The sequence below is a fragment of the Vanrija albida genome (assembly GCF_041260175.1).
Source record: "Vanrija albida strain AlHP1 chromosome Unknown contig_2, whole genome shotgun sequence".
NCBI lineage: Eukaryota > Fungi > Basidiomycota > Tremellomycetes > Trichosporonales > Trichosporonaceae > Vanrija > Vanrija albida.
The window spans coordinates 1,806,278-1,832,007 of NW_027191421.1; the positions used below are offsets into that span (position 1 = coordinate 1,806,278).

Here is a 25,730-nt window from a genome sequence, read left to right on the forward strand (position 1 = left end):
AAAGTTGACAATGTCGAGCGCGATCCGCGACTGGCGCACAAGACTTTAAATGTTGGTTGTGGACGTGTGCGTGCCTGAAACCTCCACTTTGACCACCAAAGTGCAAGTTTGTAGCTCAACCTCCACTTTTGCGATTCCGCACCTCGCTGTTGACTCTTCTTCAGCGCAGACGACCATGAACGACGCAGCAAAGGCAATCAAGAAGCACCAGGCGCAGCATGACCTGTTCAACAGGCTTCACTCTATTGCTGCCGACGAGCGCTTTGTTCAAAAGGTAGCCCAGGAGTGGTTCAACAATCGGTTTGAAGTCATCGGTCAGTCTCGACTCGACGGGGAAGGTGGTCAAACTGACACCTCGGGCTTCAGCCAACCAACGATGCGGCACTTGGTACTGTGACCCCACTGTAGGTCTATCGCAGGTGCACCTTGTGATCCACAACTGACGGCGGCAGAGTAGCTCCAAGGCGTATGCCTACTTCAAATCCACCGATGGTCATACACTGGTAAGGCTGCAGGGTCACCAAGAGACAGCCTAACGGAGCTCAGAACTGGGACTTCAACTTGCGCCGATCCAATCTGTCTCTGGCAACATATGCAGAGGAGAAGGGAGGGTGGGTGGTCTTGAATACCGAGGAACAATCCTGATCGTGCAGTTTCCTCCTTGTGGACTCTACCCGCCGGGGAAAGGTAGGTTGGCTTTGGGCGCGGCGCACGGTGCTCACACGCTACAGAGAATGCCTGATGGACTGTCAAAGACTGTCCCTATATGGTGCTCTGTCGTCAACCGCGCGGTCCAACGTCGCCGGGCCCGGGGAGGAGAGCCAGTGGACTCTGAATGGGACACGACACTGTATCTCCCGGCCCAGATCGTGTCTGCCTCAGAAAAGGCACAGATTGAGTCTCGGTTGGACGCATGGGCTGAGGCGCTCGAGGTGGGTAACCTGCCCATAGTCGTTTCTAACCGCTGCAGGGCTCTGTTCTCCCCCTTCCCGAGCTCAAGAAGCCACTCCGCCCGTTCTTCGTCCACCCAGCAACATCTCGCCCACCGCATATTGACGCCAACCCGACGTTCACACCCATCATCTGTGTGTCAGCATCGCGATGGGTCAATGGTGAGGACGGAAGGGGAGATCCAATCCCTACAGCCACTCGCCTTGGGGACGGCTGGTTTGCACGAACGGTCGCCTTCGACTACGTCCCTGGGGCTGGTGATGATGACGAGCTATGGGGCAGGGTGGGTGCGCAATCACCACAGCAATCTAACACCCATCAGGGCCTCAAACCAGCGTTGTATCATGAACACAAGGCAGATCTGCTCTCCACTCCGAGAGATGAGTTGCCAGCACTGGTTGACGAATTAGTCGAGGACGGGGCTGGCCTCACAGCAGCGCTGGACAAGGTTCACCTTACAGGGGAAGAAGCTGCCTCAGCCTCTCTTGACACTCTGTGGGACGAGTCCACTCCGATTTCTTCCACGCTCCTGGCAGACCTTGGCGCACCGATCCGGCCATCAGAGTCCTCGCTCAGGACAGCAACACAGAGGGTGACAGTTCGAGTGGTGGATACGCCGAAGCCCTCCAGCTCGGCCACTTTCGTTCACCCATGGGGCGATGCAAATTCCGACAACACTGTCATCATCTTCTCGCTGCCCTCCTCTCGCACTCATGGCAAGGAATATGTCAAGGCATTGGAACAGCTTGCGGAGCATCTCCAGACTCGGTTTCCCGCAATTGGCGATACGACAGCGTTGTTGGTCAGCCCCGGGCGACAACAGGAGCTCGATGCTGCTATTCGGCTCAGCAACAATACCGACGGAGATCAACCAGAGCCATCCAGCTGGCCATCGTCGCGTCACCTCAGCAAGCCGGACCTCCAGGCTGCACAGAAGTCCCTTCTGCCACTGTTGGTGGCGCTGGCATGCAAATTCCCAAAGCTCAACCAGGACTCGGACCCGGAGGACGACCAAGAAGATGTGGACAAAGCTGTGATTGCTGCTCGCCTCCACTCGCTTGTGGCACTCTGGCCCGAAGGCAACCCACCCAGGGCTGGTTTGAAACGAGTCAACGAGTTTTTGATGTCTTGATGACTGTAGATCTTGACACAGTACGTACGGATGTGCATACAATGCATATGTAAAAGGGGTGTGCGTGGTGCTCTGGCATCAAGCGATAGATGTTTGGGTCCCGCCAAACGTTAGGCACCATCGAGATTGAGGACGGCTGCTCCTTGCAAGCCCGCAGGTTCAGTGGGAGCACGTCGAGAGAGACGCTTGCGCATTGGCTTCTTGGTGTTGAAGTTTTATTCGCCAGTCCATGACCTTTGAACGACCATGGTCGCGCTCCTCCGTGGCCTCGTTGTCCTCTCTAAATACGAGCTCTTCGAGGATCGTCTTGCCCTCGACATGGTCGGAGGGCGGTCGCCCGGGGTCAGCCAACGCACGCCAAAGAGCCGACAGCGTGTCGGAGTTTTCGGAATGGCTGGACGAGGATCTTGAGTCATTCGTGGAGTGTTCGAACAGGTTCGTCGACGAGCTGATGGAGGAGGAATGGTAGAAGGATTCATGGCTCAACTCGCCAAAGCTGGCCAGGACGTCAACCGGGGGAGGAGGAGGGGATCCAGTGATGACAGGTCCTGTTCCCTCTGAGCCATCCTGGCTCGAGATTTCACTTTGTTCACAACTGCGCCGCTTTAGCGAACATCTTCGATTGCTCAAGCTCACCTTTCGTGTCCATCTACGCCGCCATCGGAAATCGAGAATGCTGATCCACTGGAGGAGCCCGGGCATCGTGCCCCGCTTGAGGGCTTGTTCGTAGTGAGCGTTTCTGTTGAATGGTGTGTGATGGTCTTGAGAGTTTGCTTGCTTGCTCTTGGGGTGAGGGAGGGGTGGCCATATGGTAGAGGTGGCTCCGGCGGTGACACAAGGCACTGGGTGACCGCCTGAGTGAGCACATTGGTTCTCCACACCTCTTCAGCTGGCACCGCTGGCTGCTCCCGGAAACTCGTTTCCTTGGGTTTATTTCGGTTCGACCTGGCGAAGAATAGGGACTTGAACGCGGTTGTTGCTGCCACTAAGGGAGATGTCTTTGGGTGGGGTATCGTTGGGGCTTCAGAGAGAGGTTCAAGCGCCTTCGGAGAGGTGCACAGTGTCAGAATCGGATTGTGGCGGTGGTGTTTCGAGTCTTGGACTGGGAGGGTTTCGCGGGAGTCGACAACCCGAGAATCGCCACTAAGGCCGGAGTGCTGACATGGCAGATGGGTTGAACTGAGAAGTGCATCGTCGGAGAAGAGTGGCGGGAGGTAGAAGTTGTTGTTGGCAAGGATCTTTGACTTGCGATATCGCCGAACGTTACTCCTGTGACTGCTCGCTGGTGGGTGACGCCTGGAGCTCTGATGGTCATGCGCTGGAGGTGATCGAGGGTGCGTGTGCCCCGAGTTCGCTTCATCGACGCGGACCGCCCCAGATCCTTCCGTCAACGGATCCCTCATCTTGCCATGGCGGGGAGTAGAGGATGAAAACGTCGGCGAGGACGGTGGTGTTGATGCCGGGTAGACGGAAGATGTCTCGCTCGTGGTCTGCGATGGGCCAGCTGATGAAGGTGTTGACTCGGTTTGAAGGTATTGCAGCGTGACTTCGGCATCTTCGACCCATGACTTGGTTTCCTCGGATGTGATCGACTCGCTCGACGGGCTCATCGGAGGGAACACGGAGGAAGGCGCGAGACCCAACTTGACACCACGAGTCTTTCGTCTCCTGACGGGGCGTCGTCCATTGGCGTCGATGTACTGCCTCGTGCTCGACGATGAATGCTGAATAGCCGAGTTGCGTTTTAGCTGTCGATGACGCACCGACATGTCACGCAGGGCCGTGGGCGACGGTTCATACACGGCGATCGGGCGCGAGCTGCTGGTAGCCAGAGTGGTCCGACTCTGGTGGTGTGTTGAGGGCAGTGAGAGCAGCGTGAGCGAGACTGGGGTGGGCTGTGAGGACGAGTGCCACTGTGGGGAAGGGTGCCTCTGCGCCAGCATTTGATCAAAAGCCGTTGAAAGGGCATGCTGGGGAGCTGTTAGAGGCGACTCGGGACGTTGTGCACGATCGTATCTTACATACTTCTAGATCTGCCCCTGCGTAGGCGGGCGCTGAGGTAGCACCAGAGTCGTTGGCAGGAGGAGTATGGGCGACGGGGTGTCGGGAGAGTGACAGCTTCATTACGGGCGGCAATGTTCTGGAGAGGAGGCTGGGTGAGCGCGTGCTGCAAGGGTGCTGGCTGTACATATGCCGGGCACTCACCACAGTAACAGGGAAGTTTTGCGACTTGACCAAGAGAGTGGAAGGTGAAGCGTATGATAGTGAAAGAGCGAAACAACGGGCCGCCGCCGAGTCTGGTGCTGTGACAATGACGGAAGGTAGCGGCGGCGGCGGCAGGAGCGACGGCGGGCAAGGGTTCCGTCCCGGGATGGTATGTGCGCGATGTGCAAGTGCAGAGTGGGTGGGTGAGTGAGTGAGCGAGTGAGCGAGTGGGTGAGTGTGCGGGCGCGCGTGCGTGCGTCTCGTCGCTGTTGGTGCGTCGTCGGCATGTACCGGCGCGTCAGTGTGGCCGTGTGGTGTGGGGCAGATGGTTGCCAGACTGGGGAGGCCGGGGTTGGCTCTGCTCTGCTCGCTGTTCTAGCCCCAGACGTCGCATTGTGCGGCTACTCGAAGCGACGCCTCCGAGCCGCGCGAGCTAACCCCGCTGGTCTCGCCTCGCCCGCCCCGCGGACTGCGGCAGTGTCGTGTCTGCCCGCCGCGCCGTCGCGTTACCGCGTTAGTGCGCGGGTCGTTGGATGCCCAAACGTGAAACGGAGCGCGTTTTGGGCGTTGTTGCAGCGTTTGAGCAGGCCGAAAGGAGCGCACGAGCCGCCCGCGTCGAGCGGCCCGGGACCAGCCAGCGCCACTAAAAAAAAGCTGTGAGCCGTACGACAGCCTGACGAGCATACGAGCATGCGACGGCCCGCCCGTGGTCAGTGCATGGCCTTCCTTTGGAACTGCGCTTGATCCAGGCAGGCGCACAGTTGCCCCTACTGCCATCTGCCGCAGACGCCGGTCCGTGCACTTGGCGGCGGCCAGCGGCTCGCCACCTCGCCCGCCCACCTAGCCCTGACCTTGTTGACATCACCAACATAAACCCCAATGGCTGTGAGCCGCCTCTTGGTCCTCCTGGCGACCTGGCGTCCAATTGCCACGCAACCTACCGTGCGGGATAGAGAAACAGGATAACATAAGACCTATTCAATGTCAGGGGTCACATTAGAGGCAAGGACGAGAGAGTCGTCTAGAAGAGCGACTTCCTTCCTCGTCGACCGTCAGACACAAGGCGAGAACAAGGCGCCTCATCGCTCACCACCACATCTCCACACCATACAATTACTGCCCACGGAGCGCCTGGTGGACGCTGGCACGCAGCGCCGCATGGTCCTCCGGCTGCTCTCCAGCACTCTCGTCGCCACTCTGCGGGTTGTCCTGCCTCTCGCCGTCGCTGTCGACAAGCTCAAGAATGCGTTTGGCAAGAGCGTAGATCTCGCCTTCGCCGTCCTCGAGCATGCCGTCCTCGTCGTACTCGTCGTCAGACTGGTGGGAGCCGACCTTTGGTTCCCGTGGCTGGTGCGGTGATGGAGCAGACTCGGCAAGCTGGCGGATCGAGGAGATCAGAATTGCAGAGTTCCGGATGTTGTTGGTGAGCTGCGTGTCCTTCGCCTCCAGCAACTGGACAATAGTCTGCGACACTGTCAGCCAAATCCAATGTTCCAGGCCTGGTCACACTCACCCAGACGGCAATGTGCTGGAACGTGGTGTCGGAGCTGCTCAAGAAGCGAACAAGGTAGGCGTGGAGGCCGCCGTCGGGCTTGTTCCAAACGGCGTTGAACGGCGCGTAGTCCTCAGCAGCTGCGAATGTCAGTTTTTTGGCTTTCGAAACCCGTCACACTGCTTACCCTTGCTTGAGAGGTTGCCGAGGGCGGCAGCACTGTTGCCCTGGACCTCGACGCTCGGCGAGTTGGTGAGGGGGATCAACACCTCGCAGATGCCCATTTCCAACAACTGAGGCTTGAGGTTGTCTGTGGGCGGTTTCAGCACTGTAGAGAGCCTGATAACTCACCACTCAAAGCCAGAACAGCGACACAGGCAGTCATCTCGCTCTGGACGGCCAATGGAACCTGGAGGACGAGCTCCTGAATGCGGTCCACAGCACCGGCCTCAACGATCGCGCCCTTGTTGCTCTCGCTGCTTGCGGCCAGGTTGCGGAGAGTCGAGATGGCGTGGCACTGTACTTCCTCGTTCTCATCGAATGACAGGAGACCGATGAGAGGCTGAAGGAAACCAGCCTCAATGATTGGCGACTCGTTGGCCGGGTGGATAGAGACGTTGCGGACACATGCAGCTGCAGACAGGACCAGGGGCAAGTAAGACGAGTGCAGAAGGCGAAGGAGGGGCTTGAGGCCATCGGCCTTGACGATCTCGACCTGGTACTTCTCTGTACGTTGTCAGCCAGGTGTGACGTCAAGATGTGCCGCAGGCACGCACCGTCGCTGGCCAAGTTCCTCAGAGCGAGGGCCGCCTGGCACTGAACCTTCAGGCTCTGGCTGTCCATGAGGGCGACGAGGCTCTGAACAAGCTTGGGCTCCGTGGCTGCCAGCTTCTTGCGGTTGGCGCCTAGGTTGTTAGTTTGGCGTAGTTGTCGTGGACTCACCGTCGACGGCAATGTTGCTGAGAGCAGTGGTGCAGTAGTACTGGACATCCGTGTCAGGGGAGTTGAGTAAGCTGACGAGGACGGGGATGGCGCCAGCATTGACGAGCTGCTGGCGGTTTTCGTCTTCGTCACATCAGCTGTTGCGAAGATGGACCGTGTTGCGGCTTGCTTACCGGAGTGGGTCATGTTGAGGAGAGCACCGGTCGCATTGCGCTGGACGCGCATGTCCTTGGACTTTGCAAGACGAGTAAGAGGAACGAGGGCGCCAGATTTGGCGATCTGAGTCTTGTTCTCATCTGCACGATCAGAATGGCCCTTTGCCCCGAAGCCCACCATGAGTAGCGAGGTTGGTAACACAGCCGACGGCGTTGCACTGGACCTCGACGTTGGGGCTCAGCATCTGACGGATCAGAGGCTCCAGGCCTCCAAGGGAGACGATCAACAGCTTGTTCTCGGCTGCGAGTGTTAGCACACACACGCGACAGTGGGAAGGCGCGTACCATTGACGGCAAGGTTGCCGAGGGCGGCGCTGGCGGCGCGCTGAACTTCGCTATCATGGCTCGTCAAGAGGTAAAGAATGGGGTCCAGAGTGTCACGGCCCACTTCGCGAACCTCCTTCTCCGTGATCTCGGCGAAGGCGAGGGCTGCCGAGCGCTGGAGGTCGACATTGTCGGAGAAGGAAAGCGTCGTCAGGGCCGCAAGAGGGGACCCGGTGAAGAAGTTTGTCGTGCTACGGTCTGTTTGATCGAGAGACGCGCGCCAGTGTCAGCGTAGTCGTATGGATTGAAGTCATCGACGCGTTGTTACCCACTTTCGAGGTACTGAAGCAAGTCGGCGACGGCTTCGCGTTCGTTTTCGAGGAGAAGAGGCTCATAGTTGTTCTTGCGGCGTTGGCCACAGCAGGTGCTGCAGACACCACCCATGATGGAGGGAGGGTTATTGGTGGGTGCTGGTGGTGACGAGCAGTTGGCAGAGAAGGTTGTTGAGGTTGTTTAGTTGTGAGGAGGAATGAGACTGGAGAAAGGAGGGGTTGAGTGGATGGAAGCGGGCGGTGGGAGAGGGGGGTGGGTGGGCTGCAAGGCGAGGCGAGTGGTGGTTGAATGATGGTGGCTATGGCTATGACGAAGCTTGCAGGCGCACGAGGTGGGTGGGTGGGAGAGCGGCGGCGCGGCGGGCGGCGGCAGACGGAGGGCGGGTGCAGTTGTTGGCGGGTTTTGACCAAACAGCCAGCCAGCCAGCGACAGGCCAGCCGAGCCAGCCAGCCAGCCCAGGATCCACCATTCCGACAGCCAAGTCCAGCCAACCAGCCTGCCTGCCAAATCAAACAGCCAAACAGCAGACTCCCTTTGTAGGCTCCCATGGTCGCTTCCCCAATGCAAGACAAGCTCTGCTTCTTGCTCCATCGCCATGTACATTCAAGGATCTAACACGCTCTTGCTCAGTATGGGCGCGCGACAGTCGGTGGATAACAAGTTGACCGGTGTTGGCCGCGGATGTTTATGTGAAACAAGCGTCCTTCTGGACGCGTCCGTCGTTAGTCTCTCTCTCTGCCCGCCTTTCTCGCAGTCGTCAGACCTGCAAGGCTTTGCTTGACAATGAGACAACCGAGGGGGAGTATGGCATGCAGACGACCAACTGGCTGGTCCAACTCGCCCAGCCATCATGTCACTGGCCCAGGCACCATGCACCACTGGGTTTACGCAATCCCTCTGTGGTTGGGATGCAGTCATGCAGCCCCGCCAAGCAACTTGCCTGCGATCTCGACGCGTCCGTCTCCTCCTAACACCGGCTCGTGTGGCTCCTTTGCCCCATTTGATCCCGTTGCCACTATCAATCACCAACTCTCCTCCACTTTTGGGCACGACTGCATCCCGCCCAACTCTCTGCATCTCAACTCACTCCAAGCAACTCGATCAAGCATACCCAAACCATGTACGATGGTCCAGTGAGGGGAGGTGAGTACGCGCTTCCTTTGCAGAAATGCCCCTTATTGACACTTCGACCAGGAAACCGAGGCGGACAAGGCCTCTTCCGGTACGTCGACCCTTGGCTTCATTGCAGAGCGGCCGGTCGCTGACTCTCAACGCAGATGGTCTGATGTCAAGGATGACAAGCACCGAGGTGAGTCTAATGCCTCTATGATACAGCAGTGTGCTGAGCCACTCTTCAGAGAACTACCTCGGTCACACGGTGAACGCCCCGGTTGGCCGCTGGCAGAACAACAAGGACGTCCACTGGTACACTCGCGACAAGAACGACGATGCCGAAGCCGAGGCCGAGCGACGTCGTGAAGAGATCAAGAAGCTCAAGGAGCAAGAGGAAGATGCTCTGGCTGTTGCCCTTGGGTTTGCCCCTGCAGACCGGTCAGGTGACGGTGAAGGAACCGGTTCCAACAACATTCCCGTCAAACGCGACGACCGCGCGGAGAAGGAAGAGCGAAGGAAGGAGAAGGAGTAAGTGGTGTTTGCACAGAGACACCGTTAGGCTTCAGCTGACGCGACACGCCTAGGCTCCGGAAAGAGCAGCGAGCACAAGTCCGCGCCGAACGAGAGCAGCGTCGAAGCGAGAAGCGGTCCCATCGGGACGAGCGGCCGTCACAGAGGGACCATTCCGACTACAAATCCCGTAAAGGAGACGACGGCGACAGCTACCGTCGTTCACGACACGGAGACGACGATGCGCGACGCCGCGACTACGATAGGGACCGTTCCCCACGGCGTGACGACCGCAGGTCTGATGACCGGAGGCGAGAGGACCGTGACGACGAGCCTAGATATCGCCGGCGTGACGAGCGATCACGCGACAGAAGCAGGCCATCTGCACCAACGCAGAGCTCTCCTCGATCGAAGAGAGCCGGTGACTACTCGCGTGAAAGGTCTCGGTCCCCAGTTAAGCGTTCGAGTGAACACGCCACCGGTGGACCGGATCGGTCTCCGCCCTTGAAGGAATCTGGCCCGGGTGATAGCAGCGCTCCGGGCCGCTCCTGGATCCACGATGATGATGAGTGAGGCTCATAGGAAGTGGTCATGTATACTCCCGGGTCGACGTCCGCCTTGACGGTTCTGAATGTTGCCGATCGGACCTTTGATTAAATCGGCTTTGCTTGCTCCACTCTGCGCCTAAATGGTTTAGAAAAAGCCGATTAGGGGCGACGTCTGCCGTATTAGAGCCATGGTGACATCACGTGATACTAGCTGGAGCTGGATGCTGGCGTCATTGTTCTCGAGCGGCGCCGGTCGGCCCCCCCTCCCCTTGCCCCCCCCTGTGTCCCTGCCCCCCCTCCCCTGCCAGAGCCGCCAGAGCCCGTGCTCACAGCCGCCTGGACTCATTCTGGAGCTCTGACTGCCCCTCTCGGCATGGATAGTGGTTGGGTTTCGTATACCTTTCGGTACATCAACGCTTACTCCCATCTCATCCTTGTTCACTCGTTCACGTATCCCTCTTCTAGACCTTCTCACCACAACCCCACGTATATAAACGCGCAGCACAATGTCCTGGTTGTAAGTTGTTGATCACCGCGCTCCTACACTGGCATCATGAGGTTTTTGAGGTCTGACGCAAGCTCCAGTGGAGGTGGATCGCACCACGACAAGACGCCCAACTTCTTCCCCGTCACGGCGTACAACTCGGGCTATGGCGCCCTTACCGACACGGACACTGCCGTGAGTAGAGTGTGCATGCGATCATCAGAGTCTGACGAGTGCATCAGTGGGAGTGCATCTCCAACAAGGGCTTCCAGACCGAGACCCAAACCTACTACTCGGTTCTCGAGGATGGCAGCATCGTGATGATCCAGATCATCTGGAGCTTCCTCGGGTAAGACTTGCAGCAGCCAGAGGTAACGCTGACCCAAGTCTGTTCCTCGTTCCGGCGACCACCCAAATGACCTTCAAGCTCTACAACCCCACGACGAAGAAGACGGTCTGGAAGTCTGTCAACGTCAAGGACTTCAAGACGGATGGCAGGAGCAGCAAGTCTGACGCTTTTGTATGTCCAAAGCCGGTTGGAGCCAGCGGACCACACTGACTAGGGAACAGGAAATCAAGCACACTGGCACATCCGCCGGCGAGGAGGTGTACGAGCTCAATGCCAACCTTGACAAGACTGTCCAATTGAACGTCAAGTGGACCAGGCCCGCTTCGGCGCCCGGCTGCAAGTACGGTGAGGGCGAGGGCGGCGGTTACTCCACATTTGGTCGCGACCGTAGCGTCGAGAAGCGTGACGGATTCATCGTGCAGTACGTCTCTTCACTCTTGACATGACGTGGCCCGCTGACCATGGCCAGCCGCTTCCACCCCTTCGCCGTGACCTCTGGTACCTTCGTCGTCGACGGCACACTCGTCGACGCCAAGGGCGACGGCATGTTCGTCCATGCCATCCAGGGTGGCATGCGCCCCAACCTCGTAAGTGCTACCGGTTTGACGCTCTCTCACCGCAGACTGCCTCGCGTTGGAACTTCACCTTCTTCACGACCGGTGGCGGCTACGAGGAGTCCGAGATTGGCGCTGTTCGTGCCGTCTTCATGGAGTTCCTTACCACCGTGAGTTGTGAAGTAGTGATCAATATCTGATGCCTCAGGACGACTACGGACCCGGCGGAAAGAACTCTGAGCGCGCGAAGGTGTCAGTTGGCACGATCTACGCCTCTGGCCTCCCCAACTCACGCCTCGCTATGGTTGGGCAGAGCCATCCTGCCACCGAGGCCTGGCCCGTCCCCAACAAGGACCATGTCGACGCCAAGCACCTCAACCCTGTCAAGGACAAGGACACCGGGTACCTCGCTCCCACTGGATACGAGTTTATCTGGGCGGGCGACCGTTCGGACAAGGAGGGCAAGTTTGAGGCCAACCTTACTGTCGACGACCTGAACGCCGGACTGGTTGAGAAGGTTGATGTTCTGGCCGAGATCCCCTATGTTCTCCGCAAGGCCCTCGCAGCCGCGACCGGAACAAAGCCTTTCATCTTCCAGGTGAGTACCAAGCGCTGGATCTCCACTTTGCGCACGCTGACGAATCTCCAGTGGCACAACCCCGCTACACTTAACATTGACCTTGGAGACAAGAAGCTCGCTGTCAAGGGATGGTCGTACGCTGAGGCGTCGTACATTTCCCAGTAGATGATTCCACTGCCATCCCGCGCTGTGGGGTGTTATATATGCTGCTACTACAAGATTTAATGTGACCTGGACTTAGACATCTGCTGTTGTTGTGGTATGCGCTATGCTCGAGGAGAGACTGCCAATTGTGGCAGGGTATGGTGCCAAGGGCTTGGACTTGTGTTGGCGAGATTTGATTCCGCAGTGTCCGCGTCATTGCTCCTGCGCCCGCCGTCGCCGGCCGGCCGAGGAGGATGGGGCCAGCCAGCCTGGCAGCCAGGCAGCACCGCACAGCCCTGGCGACTTCGCATGCATGGTCGGCACCACCACTTACCCAGTACATCGCCATCATCACCATCATCATCCTCCTTCACTCTCCTCACATCCTACCCATCTCAATCATCTAGCCATCATGAAGGGCATGACAAAGGCCCTTCAGCGGTGCGTCCATCGCGCCAGCACCGCCGGCCCAGTTCACTGACCTCATCCCCCCAGGACGCCGCACAACTTGACCTCCAAGTTTGGCATGTCCAAGAGTACGCCGAGGCTTGTCTTGACAGGCACCCCGCGCAACGTAGCTGACCCGTTTCCCTGCAGAGTCTACCGATGCCGAGTACAACGACTGGTGAGTTGCTGTGCTGCGCAGCAGTTGGTGGTAGCTGTGCTGACAGCCGCCCAGGGAGCGCAAGTTCGCAGCGATCGAGGCCGCGTCGGAGAAGATGCACAAGGACTCGGTCGTCTTCCGCGACGGTGTGACGTGTGAGTGGACAATTGTTGTGATCTTCTACCCATTGGCATGCGCTGAGAGCCGCAGCCCTCCTCACCTCGGGAAACAGCTTCTCCGGATCGCTGGCCACTCTGTTCGCCCCTATCGGCAACGAGTACAACCTCGCCTCCAAGTTCCCGCAGTCAGAGGTCACGATCAAGAACATTGCTTCTTACCAGAGACTCATGGAGGAGCTGAAAGGTATGGTCATGATGTCGAGCTCTTGGGTTGACTGGTCAAGAAACGCTGCAGCCTGAACTGGATCTGATCGAGTCTCGTATCGTTCAGCCCAGCAAGGAGCTGAACGACATCTGCAAGAAGATCCGCAAGACGTGCGTGAAGCGTGACCACAAGCTCGTCGACTACGACCGCCACAACAACAGCCTTAACAAGCTGAGAGACAAGAAGGAGAAGTCGCTCAAGGACGAGAAGAACCTGTTCAAGGTCGAGCAGGACTTTGAGCTGGCCGCTGGCGAATACGAGCACTACAACAACCTCCTGAAGACTGAGCTCCCCGAGTTCCTGCGAATGGCGACTCAGTTTGTGGACCCTCTCTTCCACTCGTTCTACTACATGCAGTACGTACCTGACAGGGCCAGGCCTACAGAGCTGACTCGCTTAGGCTCAACGTGTACTACATCATGCTCGAGAAGCTCCAGTCGTTCACCGACGGCAAGTACGATCTTGAGCGCCGTGACATCGAGAACGTCTACTTTGAACAGCGTGGCGATGCGGGTGAACAGCTGGACGAGCTGGGTATCACCAAGCGTCTCGTTACTACAGGTAAGGCTGTAGTTTGAACACCGCTGACAACAGCGAAACTTCTTCAGCAGACCCGCGGTGGATCTGCCGGTGTTTCGCGTGCCACCTCTTCATCTTCCAAGGCCGATCTTGCACGCAAGGAGTCCTCTGCCGGCTCGTATGCGGCTAGAAATGTTTCTGCGCCTCCGCCGTATTCGGCAGCTACGTCTGCGGCTGGAAAGAAGGCGCCCCCTCCCCCTCCGCCCCTCAAGCCTAAGCCGGGAGCCGCCGCCAAGGTGTACTGCACTGCAATCTTCGACTACGAAGCACAGGTACGTTCCTGCGTCGCTTCACTCGTCGATACGCATGTTCTAACACAATTGCAGGCTGCAGGCGACCTGTCATTCTCTGCCGGAGACCGTATCGAGATTGTTGAGAGGACCGACTCTGCCGAGGACTGGTGGACTGGCAAGCTTGATGGTCGCCAAGGCATCTTCCCTGGCAACTACACCCAGGTCGACTAGTTGTGCCCCTGGGGCCATTATACATACACATGATGCTACACGCTCGAAGTTGATTCTGAATGGTACAGTCTCACGATAACTGGATGTCTCACGGTTGCTGAAGAGGACGGCGGTCGGGGAACTCAGCCGAGGAGTTCGAGTTGAGCCTGCGCGTCAGCTGAGGGCATCGAGTGTGGCACCTCACATAGGGATCAGCAGACACCTGAGTCACTTTGGCCTCAGTCACTGAGCTGTCCACCAGCAGGCTGGGAGGAGAGGATGGCGGCGCTGCGGCGGCGTGGCGGCCATTCACGCGTGGGGAGGACGACGCATGCTGCGTGGATCAGCTCGATTTCGCGTTCGCAACTTCGCAGCTGCTCACCGACATGGCGGTCATCTGCTCGCGCCGGTGATAGGCCGCGGCGCCGTTCGGCATCTTGAGCACCGACTGCTTCAGTCAGCGTTGCAACTTCAGCCACTTGGACCGACCTGCTGCACCAGGGACGTTGACCGCTTCTGAGTGGCACTCAAGGCGGCATTCTGGAGCATCGTCAGCCAGCGCCAGAGACCAACCGCACGTCTTTGGAGAGCTCGTCGACACGCTTCAGGAGCGCATCGTTCTCGAAGCGAAGGGACCGCAGCTTGTCCTTCAGGCGCTCCATCTCATGCTGCGATCAGTGCCATTCGCGCGCTCCACGCACCTCGGCGCGGCCCAGCTGCTCCTTGACCATGCGGTTCTGGTTGCCGTCCACGGCGCGCTGGGACCGCAGGCGCTCCAGCTCGGCGCGGTCGGTACGCACGTGCTGAGCAGGTCAGCCTCCGAGACGAAAGTAACCTACCTCTTGTAAAACGCGCTCGGTGGACGCAGCCTTGTCCTGGGCCTCCTTAAGGCTCCGTTCCAGCGCGTCAGCCTTGACTGTCGCCTCGTGCTTGTCCTTTGCAATCGCCGAGAGATTCTTGATCGCGCCTCGCTCGCGGCCCTCAGCCTCCTTGCGTTTGGCGGCCTCCTGAGTCGCCACCAGCTCCAGCTGCTCCACCTTCTGCTCGAGGGCCTTGATCGCCTCGGCCGAGGGGTCGGGCTGGCTGCTCTCCTGTTTCTCGTCGCGGCGGGTTTCGCGCGGGGGGTCGATGTCGTTGATGCGATCCTTGAGCTGCTGCTCGCGGTTCTGGTGGTCAGCCAAGGGGGAGGAAGGTCGAAACCGTACGTAGCTTGCGAGCAGCTGGCCCTGCAGCTGCGCCATCTGGTTTCTCATGTCTGCCTGGTCGGGGACCATGTGCGAGAAGCCTTGGTGGCTGTGTGGTCTGGTCTAGGTGAGCAACGTCGTAGGTGAAGCGGTGGGGGTGGCGAACTCACGTCGGTGCGCTCCAGCTTGCATGCCCGCTCGTGAGGCCGTACGGCTCAACGGCATGGCCGGCATTGTGAAGCTGTTCGCCGTGGAAGACAGGGGCAGGAGTGTAGGTGGCCACCTGCATTGCGAGTTGAGGAAGGCCACTGTTCGTCCCAAACCCCGTTTCGCGAAGGTCCAGACGAGCTGGGCTCAAGTGCGCGTCGTCAGGACGAATGAGGCCTCGAAGCACGTTAGAACGTCGTGGACAAGCGGGCTTACCTTGAGGCAAGGCGCTCCAACGCAAGGTGCTGGGAGTAACATAGGTTTGGTTATTGCGCGCCGTCTCCCCCAACTGCTGGTAGAAGCTGCGCCTCTCCAGTCTCGAGGACATGGCGAGATGGTTGTTTTACAGTCGGCGGCGGCAATGAAGGTCAGTTGAGCGACCTATACTACGGGCTGTTAGTAGCGCTACAAGAGGGGGTTGATTGTGAGTGAGGAGGACGGAGTGTGGTGATGTACAACACGTGAATGGTTCTTGAGTGAAGAGATGGGAGGGAGGAAGCGGACCCATGTTTCCCCATTTCTGTCAGTCGGGAATAGTCCACGCGGGATGAGTGAGCCGGGGTGAATTGGGTCAGAGACTTCATGCACATGCACATGGTGTTGATATCTAATGCCTGGTGGCGGACAGCACCGTTGCTCGAGGGCTATCTCCTCTTCCAATCGCCGAACGTGTCGCTGTTCCGGCCCCCCATGAATCCACCGCTCTCAGATCCCCGACTTGCGCCAAGCGAAGATGGAATGACCTCCTTCTCCTTGCCAGCAGCCTTAATGACCTCTCGCTGAGCTCGGTTGGCCACGCGAAGTCCGAATGAAGCAACGGTCCAAACTCCGCCTGGGTGTGTTAGCCGCCTCGGCCGCGATGTCATTCTGTCGCGACTCACCAACAACACCGGCGAGCCGAATCAGGAACTGGTACAGCGAGGTGGTGCGCTCTTCAACCGTGATGGACATTGGCTCAATGTCGTACTTGAAGAAGATACCAGGAACTCCCTGGCCGTGGTCGAATGTGCGCATGTTCTCCGTCACGGCATACTGGCCAAGTTAGCACAGCTTCGTGAAGATGAGCGATGTGGCTTACCTGGGAGGTCACGAGTCGGCGTCGGCTAGCAGAGACATAGGTAGTTGGCACAACGCGCAAGAAGTACTGGAAGGCGGTGAAGGCTTGAGAGTTAGCACTTGTCACCATTGTCACACTCACGGTTGTCCGAGGTCTCGAGACTCAAATCAAGAGGCTGCGAGATGGCAGGGAAGAATGGCCCAAACGAGAACTCGTGAATGACATGCGAGAGGTTCATCACTAATCTGTCAGCGGAAACGGGTAGTGATATTTTTACTTACACTTGTGATCGGTGTGCTCGTAGCTGACGTATCCGTGGCCGAGGGAAGTGATGTGCAAGTTGGCGGTAACCTTCTTCACCTCGACACTGCCGTAAATACGACAGGCAGGACCATTGTCGACCTTGTCATGGGTGGCACGGTAGGCCGCGTGGCGGCGCTCCGAGTCCCGGGATGTGAAGAGAGCGCGGAGACCGGAGAGGGATGACTTCTGGTTTGGTGTCCTACGCTTGGCGGAGGAGATCAATTCGGAAACGGACGCAGCCTTGGTCGAGGATCCGACCCTGGAGAGTTAGCAACGGGTATGAAGGATACACGAGTAATTCTCACTTGTTGGCGGTTGCGCGTCCTGGGTTGAAATGTGTCTGCAGAAGATGTATCAGTTGCCAGAAGCTCGACACGGAAACGAGGTCACTCACCCCCTCCTTGGCGAAGTCATTGTTGAGATGAAGGCGGTCTCCGACGGCGTCGCGAAGGTCGATGGTGAGATCTGGTTCACGAGGTCAGCAGTGACGATATAGCGGCTCGCGACGTACAGCGACAGGGCATCGCGACCGTGATATCGATGTTCAATTGAAGATCCCTCTCGATCGCTTGGTCGACACTGAAGATATGGGCCGGTGCACCATAGAGATACTCGCCGAGGTCGTTCTGTGCGTGGTTAGTGCCCTGTCGCGCCCACGATCCTACCAGGACGAGCAAGAAGATGATGAATCCGACAACGGCGGTGAGCAAGCCTCCTCGCTGCGATTTGCTTGTGTAGGTCGATTGGACCTACGGAAGTCGATCAGCGAGGTCCAATAGGGAGTACGAACCTTTGGGAAAGCATCGAACCTCTTGATGGGCGCCAACTTGTCAAGCTCGTCGAGGAGCGAGACACCTTCGCCATCGCGCGCAGGAATGTGCGCCGCATGATCGAGGTGAGGCTCGTACATTGTCAAGTGCGAGCGGGCCGAGGATGCAGGGACTTTTAAGGTGGCGACGTGGAGTTGTGCCCTCCAAACAAACTGTCGGTGTCGCTATGCGAGTAGCCTGCAGATCGGTCAAGGCTTGAATCGAGCTGTCGTGGTTGTCGCGACTTTGACACGCGCGCAATGGTCTCCAAGTCACTAAAAGACAACATGACGACAACGTGGCGCTCGTGGCAAGCAGCCAGGACGTGTCGCGGAACGCGAACGCGGGACGGAATCAAAACTCGGCGGACGCCAAACACGTGACTTTTGACGTGGGGCAGTGTGGGGCTCCAGCGGCCGAGTAGTGACCTCACCCCGGGCGGAACATGACTTCGGCACTACAACGACACACGACAAGCACCACCCACAGTCGCGTTCAACAACCCAGCCAGGCAGGCAGGAGCCAGCACGGGGAGGGAGGACTGGATACATGCAACTCTCAACCCCACTCTCTCAACTGTCACTTCTTACCACCACTCAGCACCGTCCTCATTCTCTTTCACAAGCATCGATATCCATTCTCCGCGCGTGGACACGACCTCTCAATGCTGTCCGTCTCCACAAGCCCCATGGCGCCAGTGGGCAAGATGCTGGTTCAGCGCCGCCCGGCTCTCGCTCGCACTATCCTGCAGCAACACCGATACATGTCTGCTGTGGCCCAAGCTTCCGGCCAGGCAGCTGCAGCGCCTGAGACCCCGGCAAGAGCAGTTCCCTCGGAGGCGGCTGCCCAAGAGGCGGAACCTTCCCTCGGCAGTAGCAACCTCCTCAGGACCACGCGCGAGGCGGTAAGTTGGGTTGATCCATACGAGGTTCAGTAGGAAGGATGCTGACACCACAGGCCCTCGCTACGGCTGGCCTTCGCTTTGCCGACGGCCATGGACTTCGTGGGCCGACAGGCAAGGGCCGAGAGACCCGCAAGATGAGCCTTCACCAGGCCATTCGCGATGCTCTGAAGTGCGTCAACCGTCCACCATCATATGCACTGCTCTATGCTTACCAACAACAGGACTGCTCTGGAGACCAACCCTAGGGCGTTCGTGTTTGGCGAGGACGTGAAGGCGCATGGAGTGTTGTGAGTGAAGCATCTGTGGATTGGTCCCCCTCAACCCTCGCTGCTGCAACGACAACCACTGACACGCAACAGCCGTTGCACCCATGGATTGGCGGAGGAGTTTGGTATGTCACGGTTGTCTGCATTGGACTGTTAGCTGACATGAGGCAGGCCAGAAGCGAGTCTTCAACACGCCTCTCACCGAGCAGGGTATTGCAGGCTTTGGCATCGGCCTGGCCAGTGTTGGGTCCACTGCTATTGCCGAGATCCAGTTCGGAGACTACGTGAGTGCAGGGTGGAGACTTGTAAATTATGCGTCTAACAGCTCCAGATTTTCCCTGCCTTTGATCAGGTATGTTGCCTATGGTGCCCAAGTGCACTGCATTAACAGCCCAGCTCGTCAACGAAGCTGCCAAGCAGCGCTATGCCAGTGGTGGATCGTACCCTCTGCCCGGCGGCTCCTTCACTGTGCGCGCTCCCATTATGAGCGTGGGACACGGTGGTTTGTACCACTCGCAGAGTCCCGAAGTAAGTTGCCGTGTTGAGTCCCCAAGCTCACCGATAGGGCTTCTTCCTCGGCGCGGCCGGCCTTAAGGTCGCCGTTATCAGGTCTCCGATCCAGGCTAAGGGCGTGCTTTTGGCGGCCATCCGAGACCCCAACCCCACCATTGTGTTTGAGCCCAAGGTTCTGTGAGTCTACAGCGAGCGATAACAAGAACGCCTCTGACTGTCTCAGGTACCGCGCTGCCGGTGAGGCTCATGATGATCCAGTTATCGGACAAATCTAACAAACGCAGTCGAAGAAGTCCCCGTCGACGACTACACTCTGCCCCTTGACACCACGGACACGATCCAGGAAGGCACGGACTTGACTGTTGTCTCCTACGGAACGCCGCTCTACACTACGCGTATGTGCCTGCTGAATGCGTTATGCCCTCTCGCTGAACTGTCCAGTGCGGGCCATCGAGCTCCTGACCAACCCTCCGCCGAGCCTCGTGCAATTCCTGCCCGAGAGGCTTCGCCCCCCTAACCCGGCTCCCTCCATTCAGCTGATCGACTTGCGTGCCATCAACCCCCTCCCTATCAACGAGATCACCGAGGCTGTTCGCAAGACTGGACGTCTGGTGGTCGTCCACGAGGCGGGCAAGAGCGGCAGTGTCGGCAACAACCTGGCTGGTGAGGTCGGTCGCCGCGCGTTCGATTACCTTGAGGCCCCCGTCGGTTTGGTCAGCGGTTGGGAGTGAGTCCTTGCGTGTACAGTGGCTTCTGTTCATACGCTGACCTTTCCAAGCATTCCGGTCCCGCTGGCTTATGAGAAGTTCTATCAGCCGGATGTCATCCGCGTGTTTGACCAGCTTGTCCAAACCTTGAGCTACTAAGCTACCACACCAATCAACAGCACGCAACGCGCTGCACTTCCGCAGATTGAACCCACATGTACCGCGCAGACTATGCATTCTCAATGGAAAGGGTTGCCGAGGTACCGGTTAAGTGGGCGTGTGTAGCGCGTGCGCCCGGCTCACCGAACTAACTCTGAACTGAATACGTCACATGGCGTGCCGCTTGCGCGGTGATTTTCGGCGGGCCTGTCGGTGGTTGTCCGGCGGGCCGCCCCGCCGGCCGCCGTCGTTCGCCGTGCAATCCGTCCACCGCGACTGCTCTATTCCTCCTCAACTCTTTGTCCAGGCCCAGATATTCCGAGGTTTAGGAACCATGCGGTAACAGTTCGGGGCGTGGGGGAGCCCCAGTCTGGGGCCACCGACCCGGAAAAGCAGGGGGTGGGCAAATCAAATCTCGGGCTGGTCGGTCAGGTGGAGTCGGCTCGGCCCCTTCCCGTGAGGAGAGAGCACGCGATACACATGTAGCAATGCCAAGGCTTTGTGGCCCACATGCTGACGTCTGCCCGACCGGCGACACTTCCGCTGCATATCTCGTCGGATCGCGTCTAGTGCTGCGCACACAAGTTGGTACGCGACCTCGGTTGGCCAAGTTTGCAGCCAAGAGATTCGCCAAGACCTGGACGTATGGTGACAAATAGATACGCGATACGATTCCGCATCCCAACAGCCGCCATCCGTGCGTCTCGTGACGTGACTAGCCCGCCAGTGCATACCGAGTGCAAATGGTTGGGGCCGAGCCGATCAGCACGCAGCGGTGCTCCGAGGCACAGGACGCGTCTCCGTCACGAGATTCAAATATAGAAAAAGCTGCTCCTGACTGCACATCATCCATCACTATGCCAAGAGGGCATAGACTCTCTCTAGTCCCGACAGGATGCTTTACCGCAGTGGAGCGAGCATGAACAGCCGCTTTGACAGGCGCGTGTGCGCGCGTGGAGTGTGGGCTTGTAAGATTGCCGAGGGGCATTTCAGGCACGCTCCACGGCTGAGAGTGAGTTTAGCGGCGATTGGTCGACTCTGGGCCAGCGAGCCAAGGAGGTGCACCATGTGCTGCATCTTTTCTGCCAAGGCGGACCTGACCAGATGGACAGCGTGGTCCTAGCACGCGTACCGATGGACTCCACACGACTCCACAGACAATGCAAGGCAGCAGCCAACCGCTAGACTAGAAACTATCGTGACCCAGGCACTAGCCCTCCCTTGGCAGGACCAGCTCAACCTTGGGTACACGTCGAACCGGCACCATCCCTGTGGGGAATTCCGCCATCCTGTGGCCGCCATTCTTTGGTCGGTCTGTCGCGTGCTGGTGGGCTACAATCCCTTTACCTCCCATCGGTTGTCTCCTTGCGTCATGCGCCGACAAGCCGCCGACGTGCCCCCTGCCGAATGGTGGCCTAGGGAGCAGCCCCCAAGACGCTAGAACATAAAGCGCGACAGACTAACTCCCAACGGCTTTCCCTCCATTCCAGCGATAACCGTCACCGACAATGAAGGACATTCATCCATATGGAGAGAAGGAGTCTCCACTCGTCGACGCCGAGGTAGGCAACACCTGGCCCAGCCGTGCTGACGGTTTCAGAGGAAGACGTCGGACGAGAAGCTCGACGCCTCGGTCGTCGAGGTCCGCGCGCCCGACGGGTCGACTCCCGACCATGAGGCTCTCAACTCGGCCGCCAAGCACATGTACGTGGGACACTCGAGTGCCCAACTGACACTGCTAGGCATCTGGAGATGACTCAGGATGACATTGACATTGCTGAGGAGAGGTTGAACGGCATGACCCTCGAGCGCACCCGCCACGTGAGTGCCACAATGGCACCGGCTCTCAGCCCCACCCAACTGACACCTGCCTCCAGATCATGCAGCAGTTCCTCGACCTCCACGAGCACGACCAGAACATCAGCTCTGACACGATTGCCGACATTCGCACATTCCTCCGTGACCCAGATGTCATGGCCCACCCCGAGAAGCACAGCGAGCTCGTCAACGCCATGAAGATGGAGGCGCTTATCGCCACCGAGAACTCGCCTTACGCCGAGGTTCGCGCCGTCGTCGACCCAGTCGACAACCCCAACGACCCCTCCCTCACCATCCGTGTGTGGGTTGTCGGCATCATCTTCTCGGGTGCCGGTGCCTTTGTCAACGAGCTCTTCTCGATTCGTCAGCCCAGTGTCACCATCACCTCGAACGTTGCCCAGCTCCTTGCCTGTGAGATTACCCCCACAGGGCTTGTCCTAACCCCGCAGTCCCTGCCATGAAGTTCCTCGAGCGTGTGCTTCCCGACAAGGGCTTCACCCTTTTCGGCACCCGCCACTCGCTCAACCCTGGTCCCTTCTCGCGCAAGGAGCACATGCTCATCACCATCATGGCTAACACGGCGTATGTGTCTTTCTCATGATCATCAGTTGAGCCCATGCTTACAAACTCAGCTTTGCGACCCCCTACACTGCCTACGTCGTACGTCTTTTGGCCCCCGGTGGCGGTGCCACATTCGCTGACATTTTCCCAGATTTTGACCCAGGCGCTGCCCATCTTCTTCAACCAGTCCTACTCGCGCAACTACGGCTACCAGCTCCTCAACACGCTGTCCACCAACTTCATCGGTTACGGACTCGCTGGTCTCACCCGCCGCTTCATCGTGTGGCCTAGCTACTGTGTGTGGCCGCTTTCGCTCTCCACCATGGCACTCAACAAGGCCTTCCACGCGGACACCCAGTCGTCCGTCCCCGGCCCCTTCAAGAAGCTCTACTCGATCAGCCGTCTCCGCTTCTTTATGTACACCCTCATTGGAGTCTTCGTGTACTTTTGGTTCCCCAACTTTATCTTCCAGGCGACGTCGACGTTCAACTGGATGTCGTGGATCGCGCCCGACAACGGACCTCTGAACAACATTGTCGGCTCGGTTAACGGTCTCGGTGTCAACCCTTGGCCCACATTCGACTGGAACACTGCTACTGTTGCTGGCCAGCCTTGGGTTACCCCTCTCTTCACCGTCGTCAACCTCTACATCGGCGCCATCATGGCCATGTTCATGATCATCGGCTTCTACTGGAACAACACCTTCAACACCTCGTACCTCCCCATCAACTCGAACCGTGTCTTCGACAGGTACGGCGTCCGCTACAACGTCTCTCGTATCCTTGACGACCGCGGTGTCTTCGTTGAGGAGGCGTACCAGCAGTACTCGGAGCCCTACATGGCCGCCGGCAATATTACCATCTACTTCTGGTTCTTCGCCGCCTACTCCTCCACCGTCTGCTACGTCCTCCTTTACCACCGTCGTGAGATCGCCCATGGATTCAGGTCTCTCTGGCGCGACATCAAGAAGGCTTTCAGGAGCTGGCGCAGCAAGACCTCCGCCGAGGAGGCCGCAGAGGTTGAGGACGCCGACGACCTCGGCGCCGACATCCACCTTCGCCTTATGAGGCGCTACAAGGAGGTTCCCGAGTGGTGGTACCTTACCTGCCTGGTCCTCTCGGTCGCCTTTGGTATCTCGGGTCTTGCCGGTTTCCCCACTGGTGTCAGCCCTGGTATTGTCTTCTACGGTCTCCTCCTCGCTGCCATCTTCCTCGTGCCCCTCGGTATCATTGGTGCCGTCACGGGTAACGCTATCACTCTCAACGTCCTTGCTCAGTTCATTGGTGGCTCCATTGTCGAGGGCAACGCCATCTCCCTGAACTACTTCAAGACCTACGGTTACATCACCACGGCCCACGCTCTCAACTTTGCCAACGACCTCAAGGTTGGCCACTACACCAAGATCCCACCCAGGCACACGTTCGCTGCCCAGATGGTTGCCACCCTCGTTTCCTCGGTTGTCTGCTCGGCCCTCTTCAACTTCCAGATGGACCTTAAGAACGTCTGCACGACTGAGGCTACGTTCCGCATGACCTGCCCTGGCCAGAACACTTTCTTCACTGCCGCCGTCTTCTGGGGTTCCATTGGTCCTCGCAAGATCTTCGGCGCTGGTGGACGCTACACCCTCATCCTTCTTGGTTTCCCCGTCGGTGTCGCCCTGGTCGGTATCTGCTGGGCTCTCCAGAAGTTCTTCCCTCGCGTCAAGATCTTCCGCTACCTCCACCCTGCTCTCATCTGCACTGGTGGTGTCACCGCCTGGGCCCCTTACAACCTTTCCTACATGACCCCTCTCCTCTACCTCTCGCTCGCATCGTGGGCTTGGATCAAGCCTCGCTACCTCGACTGGTGGTCCAAGTACAACTACATCGCCAACGCCGCCTTCTCGGCCGGTATCGCCATCTCGGCTGTCATCATCTTCTTCACCATGAACATCCCCAAGCTCGAAATCGCCTGGTGGGGCAACGAGGTCATGTACAACGGCTGCGAGGGCGCGGCCTGTCGCCGACTTCCCCTTCCTGACTCTGGGTTCTTCGGACCCGAGCTCGGCCAGTTCAACTAGGGGGAGTTTTCCTAGTTCCTTGACATGTTGTCGCTATCTTGTCATCTCGAAGTCAGTAGTCAGTAGTCGTCCACGTAATCACTCTCGGTAGTTGTGATGTTGTGATGAAAAAGTTGTCTGTCTCAAGTGACCGGTGATCAATGGCAATGCCAGATGGAGACAAAGCAGACCACAGAGGGCGACATGACTCCCAATGCCGCCATGCTCCAGCCAAATTGCAAAGTCTACTGGTGTGGTGCCACACTCGCCTGACAAGGCATAGCGTGCCATACCGAACAATGCAGAGTCGGCTTTGGGTGGAGAGTCGAGCATTGGTATGTTCGAGTGGTATGCAGCCACTCGTCGGATGCTATGCCAGGTTTGATGGAAACCGGAGGCAATGGTTGATCAGTATTAATCGCCGAGCCATCAGTCAACGTCGATCCTAGAGATCGACATGCACTGGGTTACTACCGAGCGTTTGCGCCCTCCACATTGTTGTGCTTGTTGACAATAACCAAACACCCTGTCAGCTGCCGAGGGGGTGATGATGCCACTTCACGGCTGGCTACCAACTTCACAAGATCTACACCACCTCGTCCTCGTCCGAGTGGGTGTCAGGCAATGTAATCTTCACTATCAAATCGGGGTAGCCGCCACGCCGCCCTGATGATGAAACGGTCCTTGTCATTCGGGTGATCGGCGGGAGCAAAAGCAGGCTGGCCCAACGACCACATGACCGTGCACTCGTAGGGGCGCGATTGGCAGAGGGGCGGAATGCGGAATGGGGCAGCAGCCAGAGACTCGTGACTGAGTGCAGCGCGTGTTGCAGACTCGCCTAACCGAGAGGGAGCTCATTGCGGGGCAGGCACCTTGGGTATTGGGTCTTTAGGCACGACCGCGCAGGCTGGTAAGTCGCCTAGAGAGGGATGTTGTAGCTGGCTGCCAGTGGTATCAGTTGCCAGCGCTCGAAGGCCTCGAAGGCTCTGTTGCTCCTGGTGACATCTACTGTCCTCAGATGAACAAGGTGCACACGTTGGTTGCATGCTTGTGGGTTGCTGCGTTTCGTGTCGTCGATCTGCCCAGCCGCCGCTTGACGCAAATCGACGCAAATCGACGCCCGTCGCGCCCAAAGGGGCAAATAATTTTCCCAATGCGGTAATTCGAGTCGCCCAGGCCAAGCAGATGCCTGCCGCCGCCGCAACAGACGCCGCAATCGTCGTCATTCGACCAAAGCACCCCCACCCAGCAACGTTCAAGCAAAGGCCATCAAGACCAGCAACAAAGCAAAGCAGCGAGCGAGTACACAAAGCCCAGCATCGATACGACCCTTGCTCAGCCTAGTGCAGTGCAGCCAGCCAGGCCGTGTAGGAAGAGC

The 25,730-nt window shown here is 58.4% G+C and overlaps 10 protein-coding genes across 10 annotated transcripts; 6 read left to right on the forward strand and 4 right to left on the reverse strand.

Annotated features, from left to right (window-relative positions):
- Positions 1-175: 175 nt before the first annotated feature.
- Positions 176-1,988, forward strand: RIT1 (tRNA A64-2'-O-ribosylphosphate transferase; the record flags this gene model as incomplete). Its single annotated transcript, XM_069350949.1, has 10 exons — positions 176-314; positions 367-404; positions 453-503; positions 547-611; positions 654-687; positions 732-932; positions 971-1,112; positions 1,146-1,234; positions 1,274-1,287; positions 1,943-1,988. The coding sequence occupies 10 exons, from the start codon at positions 176-178 to the stop codon at positions 1,986-1,988; spliced, it is 819 nt and encodes a 272-aa protein (XP_069211335.1).
- Positions 1,989-4,030: 2,042 nt separating this feature from the next.
- Positions 4,031-5,257, reverse strand: Q8F55_002348 (uncharacterized protein; the record flags this gene model as incomplete). Its single annotated transcript, XM_069350950.1, has 4 exons — positions 4,031-4,053; positions 4,109-4,223; positions 4,289-4,380; positions 5,230-5,257. 4 exons carry the CDS (start codon positions 5,255-5,257, stop codon positions 4,031-4,033), a joined length of 258 nt encoding a protein of 85 aa, XP_069211336.1.
- Positions 5,258-5,401: 144 nt separating this feature from the next.
- On the reverse strand, positions 5,402-7,645 carry VAC8 (Vacuolar protein 8; the record flags this gene model as incomplete). The annotated part of the gene is made up of 10 exons (XM_069350951.1): positions 5,402-5,752; positions 5,802-5,920; positions 5,968-6,090; positions 6,132-6,506; positions 6,557-6,685; positions 6,723-6,845; positions 6,896-7,018; positions 7,056-7,178; positions 7,223-7,459; positions 7,534-7,645. The coding sequence occupies 10 exons, from the start codon at positions 7,643-7,645 to the stop codon at positions 5,402-5,404; spliced, it is 1,815 nt and encodes a 604-aa protein (XP_069211337.1).
- Positions 7,646-8,652: 1,007 nt separating this feature from the next.
- Q8F55_002350 (uncharacterized protein) lies at positions 8,653-9,582 on the forward strand (the record flags this gene model as incomplete). The annotated part of the gene is made up of 6 exons (XM_069350952.1): positions 8,653-8,677; positions 8,729-8,756; positions 8,812-8,843; positions 8,893-9,175; positions 9,232-9,256; positions 9,529-9,582. The coding sequence occupies 6 exons, from the start codon at positions 8,653-8,655 to the stop codon at positions 9,580-9,582; spliced, it is 447 nt and encodes a 148-aa protein (XP_069211338.1).
- Positions 9,583-10,211: 629 nt separating this feature from the next.
- Positions 10,212-11,837, forward strand: SVF1 (putative cell survival pathways protein; the record flags this gene model as incomplete). Its single annotated transcript, XM_069350953.1, has 9 exons — positions 10,212-10,222; positions 10,291-10,384; positions 10,432-10,538; positions 10,577-10,709; positions 10,760-10,959; positions 11,008-11,125; positions 11,161-11,262; positions 11,301-11,690; positions 11,742-11,837. 9 exons carry the CDS (start codon positions 10,212-10,214, stop codon positions 11,835-11,837), a joined length of 1,251 nt encoding a protein of 416 aa, XP_069211339.1.
- A 391-nt stretch (positions 11,838-12,228) lies between these two features.
- Positions 12,229-13,847, forward strand: hob1 (BAR adaptor protein Hob1; the record flags this gene model as incomplete). Its single annotated transcript, XM_069350954.1, has 9 exons — positions 12,229-12,257; positions 12,312-12,352; positions 12,414-12,441; positions 12,496-12,575; positions 12,631-12,783; positions 12,824-13,160; positions 13,205-13,365; positions 13,399-13,655; positions 13,710-13,847. 9 exons carry the CDS (start codon positions 12,229-12,231, stop codon positions 13,845-13,847), a joined length of 1,224 nt encoding a protein of 407 aa, XP_069211340.1.
- Positions 13,848-13,969: 122 nt separating this feature from the next.
- On the reverse strand, positions 13,970-15,299 carry Q8F55_002353 (uncharacterized protein; the record flags this gene model as incomplete). Its single annotated transcript, XM_069350955.1, has 7 exons — positions 13,970-13,993; positions 14,209-14,274; positions 14,316-14,366; positions 14,405-14,494; positions 14,528-14,629; positions 14,666-15,119; positions 15,181-15,299. 7 exons carry the CDS (start codon positions 15,297-15,299, stop codon positions 13,970-13,972), a joined length of 906 nt encoding a protein of 301 aa, XP_069211341.1.
- Positions 15,300-15,861: 562 nt separating this feature from the next.
- Q8F55_002354 (uncharacterized protein) lies at positions 15,862-17,487 on the reverse strand (the record flags this gene model as incomplete). Its single annotated transcript, XM_069350956.1, has 10 exons — positions 15,862-16,049; positions 16,099-16,249; positions 16,296-16,378; positions 16,416-16,514; positions 16,556-16,836; positions 16,883-16,917; positions 16,972-17,042; positions 17,089-17,203; positions 17,243-17,326; positions 17,368-17,487. The coding sequence occupies 10 exons, from the start codon at positions 17,485-17,487 to the stop codon at positions 15,862-15,864; spliced, it is 1,227 nt and encodes a 408-aa protein (XP_069211342.1).
- A 587-nt stretch (positions 17,488-18,074) lies between these two features.
- Q8F55_002355 (uncharacterized protein) lies at positions 18,075-19,935 on the forward strand (the record flags this gene model as incomplete). The annotated part of the gene is made up of 11 exons (XM_069350957.1): positions 18,075-18,290; positions 18,344-18,459; positions 18,512-18,577; positions 18,650-18,681; positions 18,728-18,840; positions 18,932-19,084; positions 19,122-19,246; positions 19,293-19,306; positions 19,354-19,464; positions 19,511-19,796; positions 19,848-19,935. The coding sequence occupies 11 exons, from the start codon at positions 18,075-18,077 to the stop codon at positions 19,933-19,935; spliced, it is 1,320 nt and encodes a 439-aa protein (XP_069211343.1).
- A 1,508-nt stretch (positions 19,936-21,443) lies between these two features.
- Positions 21,444-24,373, forward strand: Q8F55_002356 (uncharacterized protein; the record flags this gene model as incomplete). The annotated part of the gene is made up of 7 exons (XM_069350958.1): positions 21,444-21,497; positions 21,536-21,639; positions 21,678-21,756; positions 21,813-22,164; positions 22,203-22,335; positions 22,386-22,413; positions 22,466-24,373. The coding sequence occupies 7 exons, from the start codon at positions 21,444-21,446 to the stop codon at positions 24,371-24,373; spliced, it is 2,658 nt and encodes an 885-aa protein (XP_069211344.1).
- Positions 24,374-25,730: the final 1,357 nt, after the last annotated feature.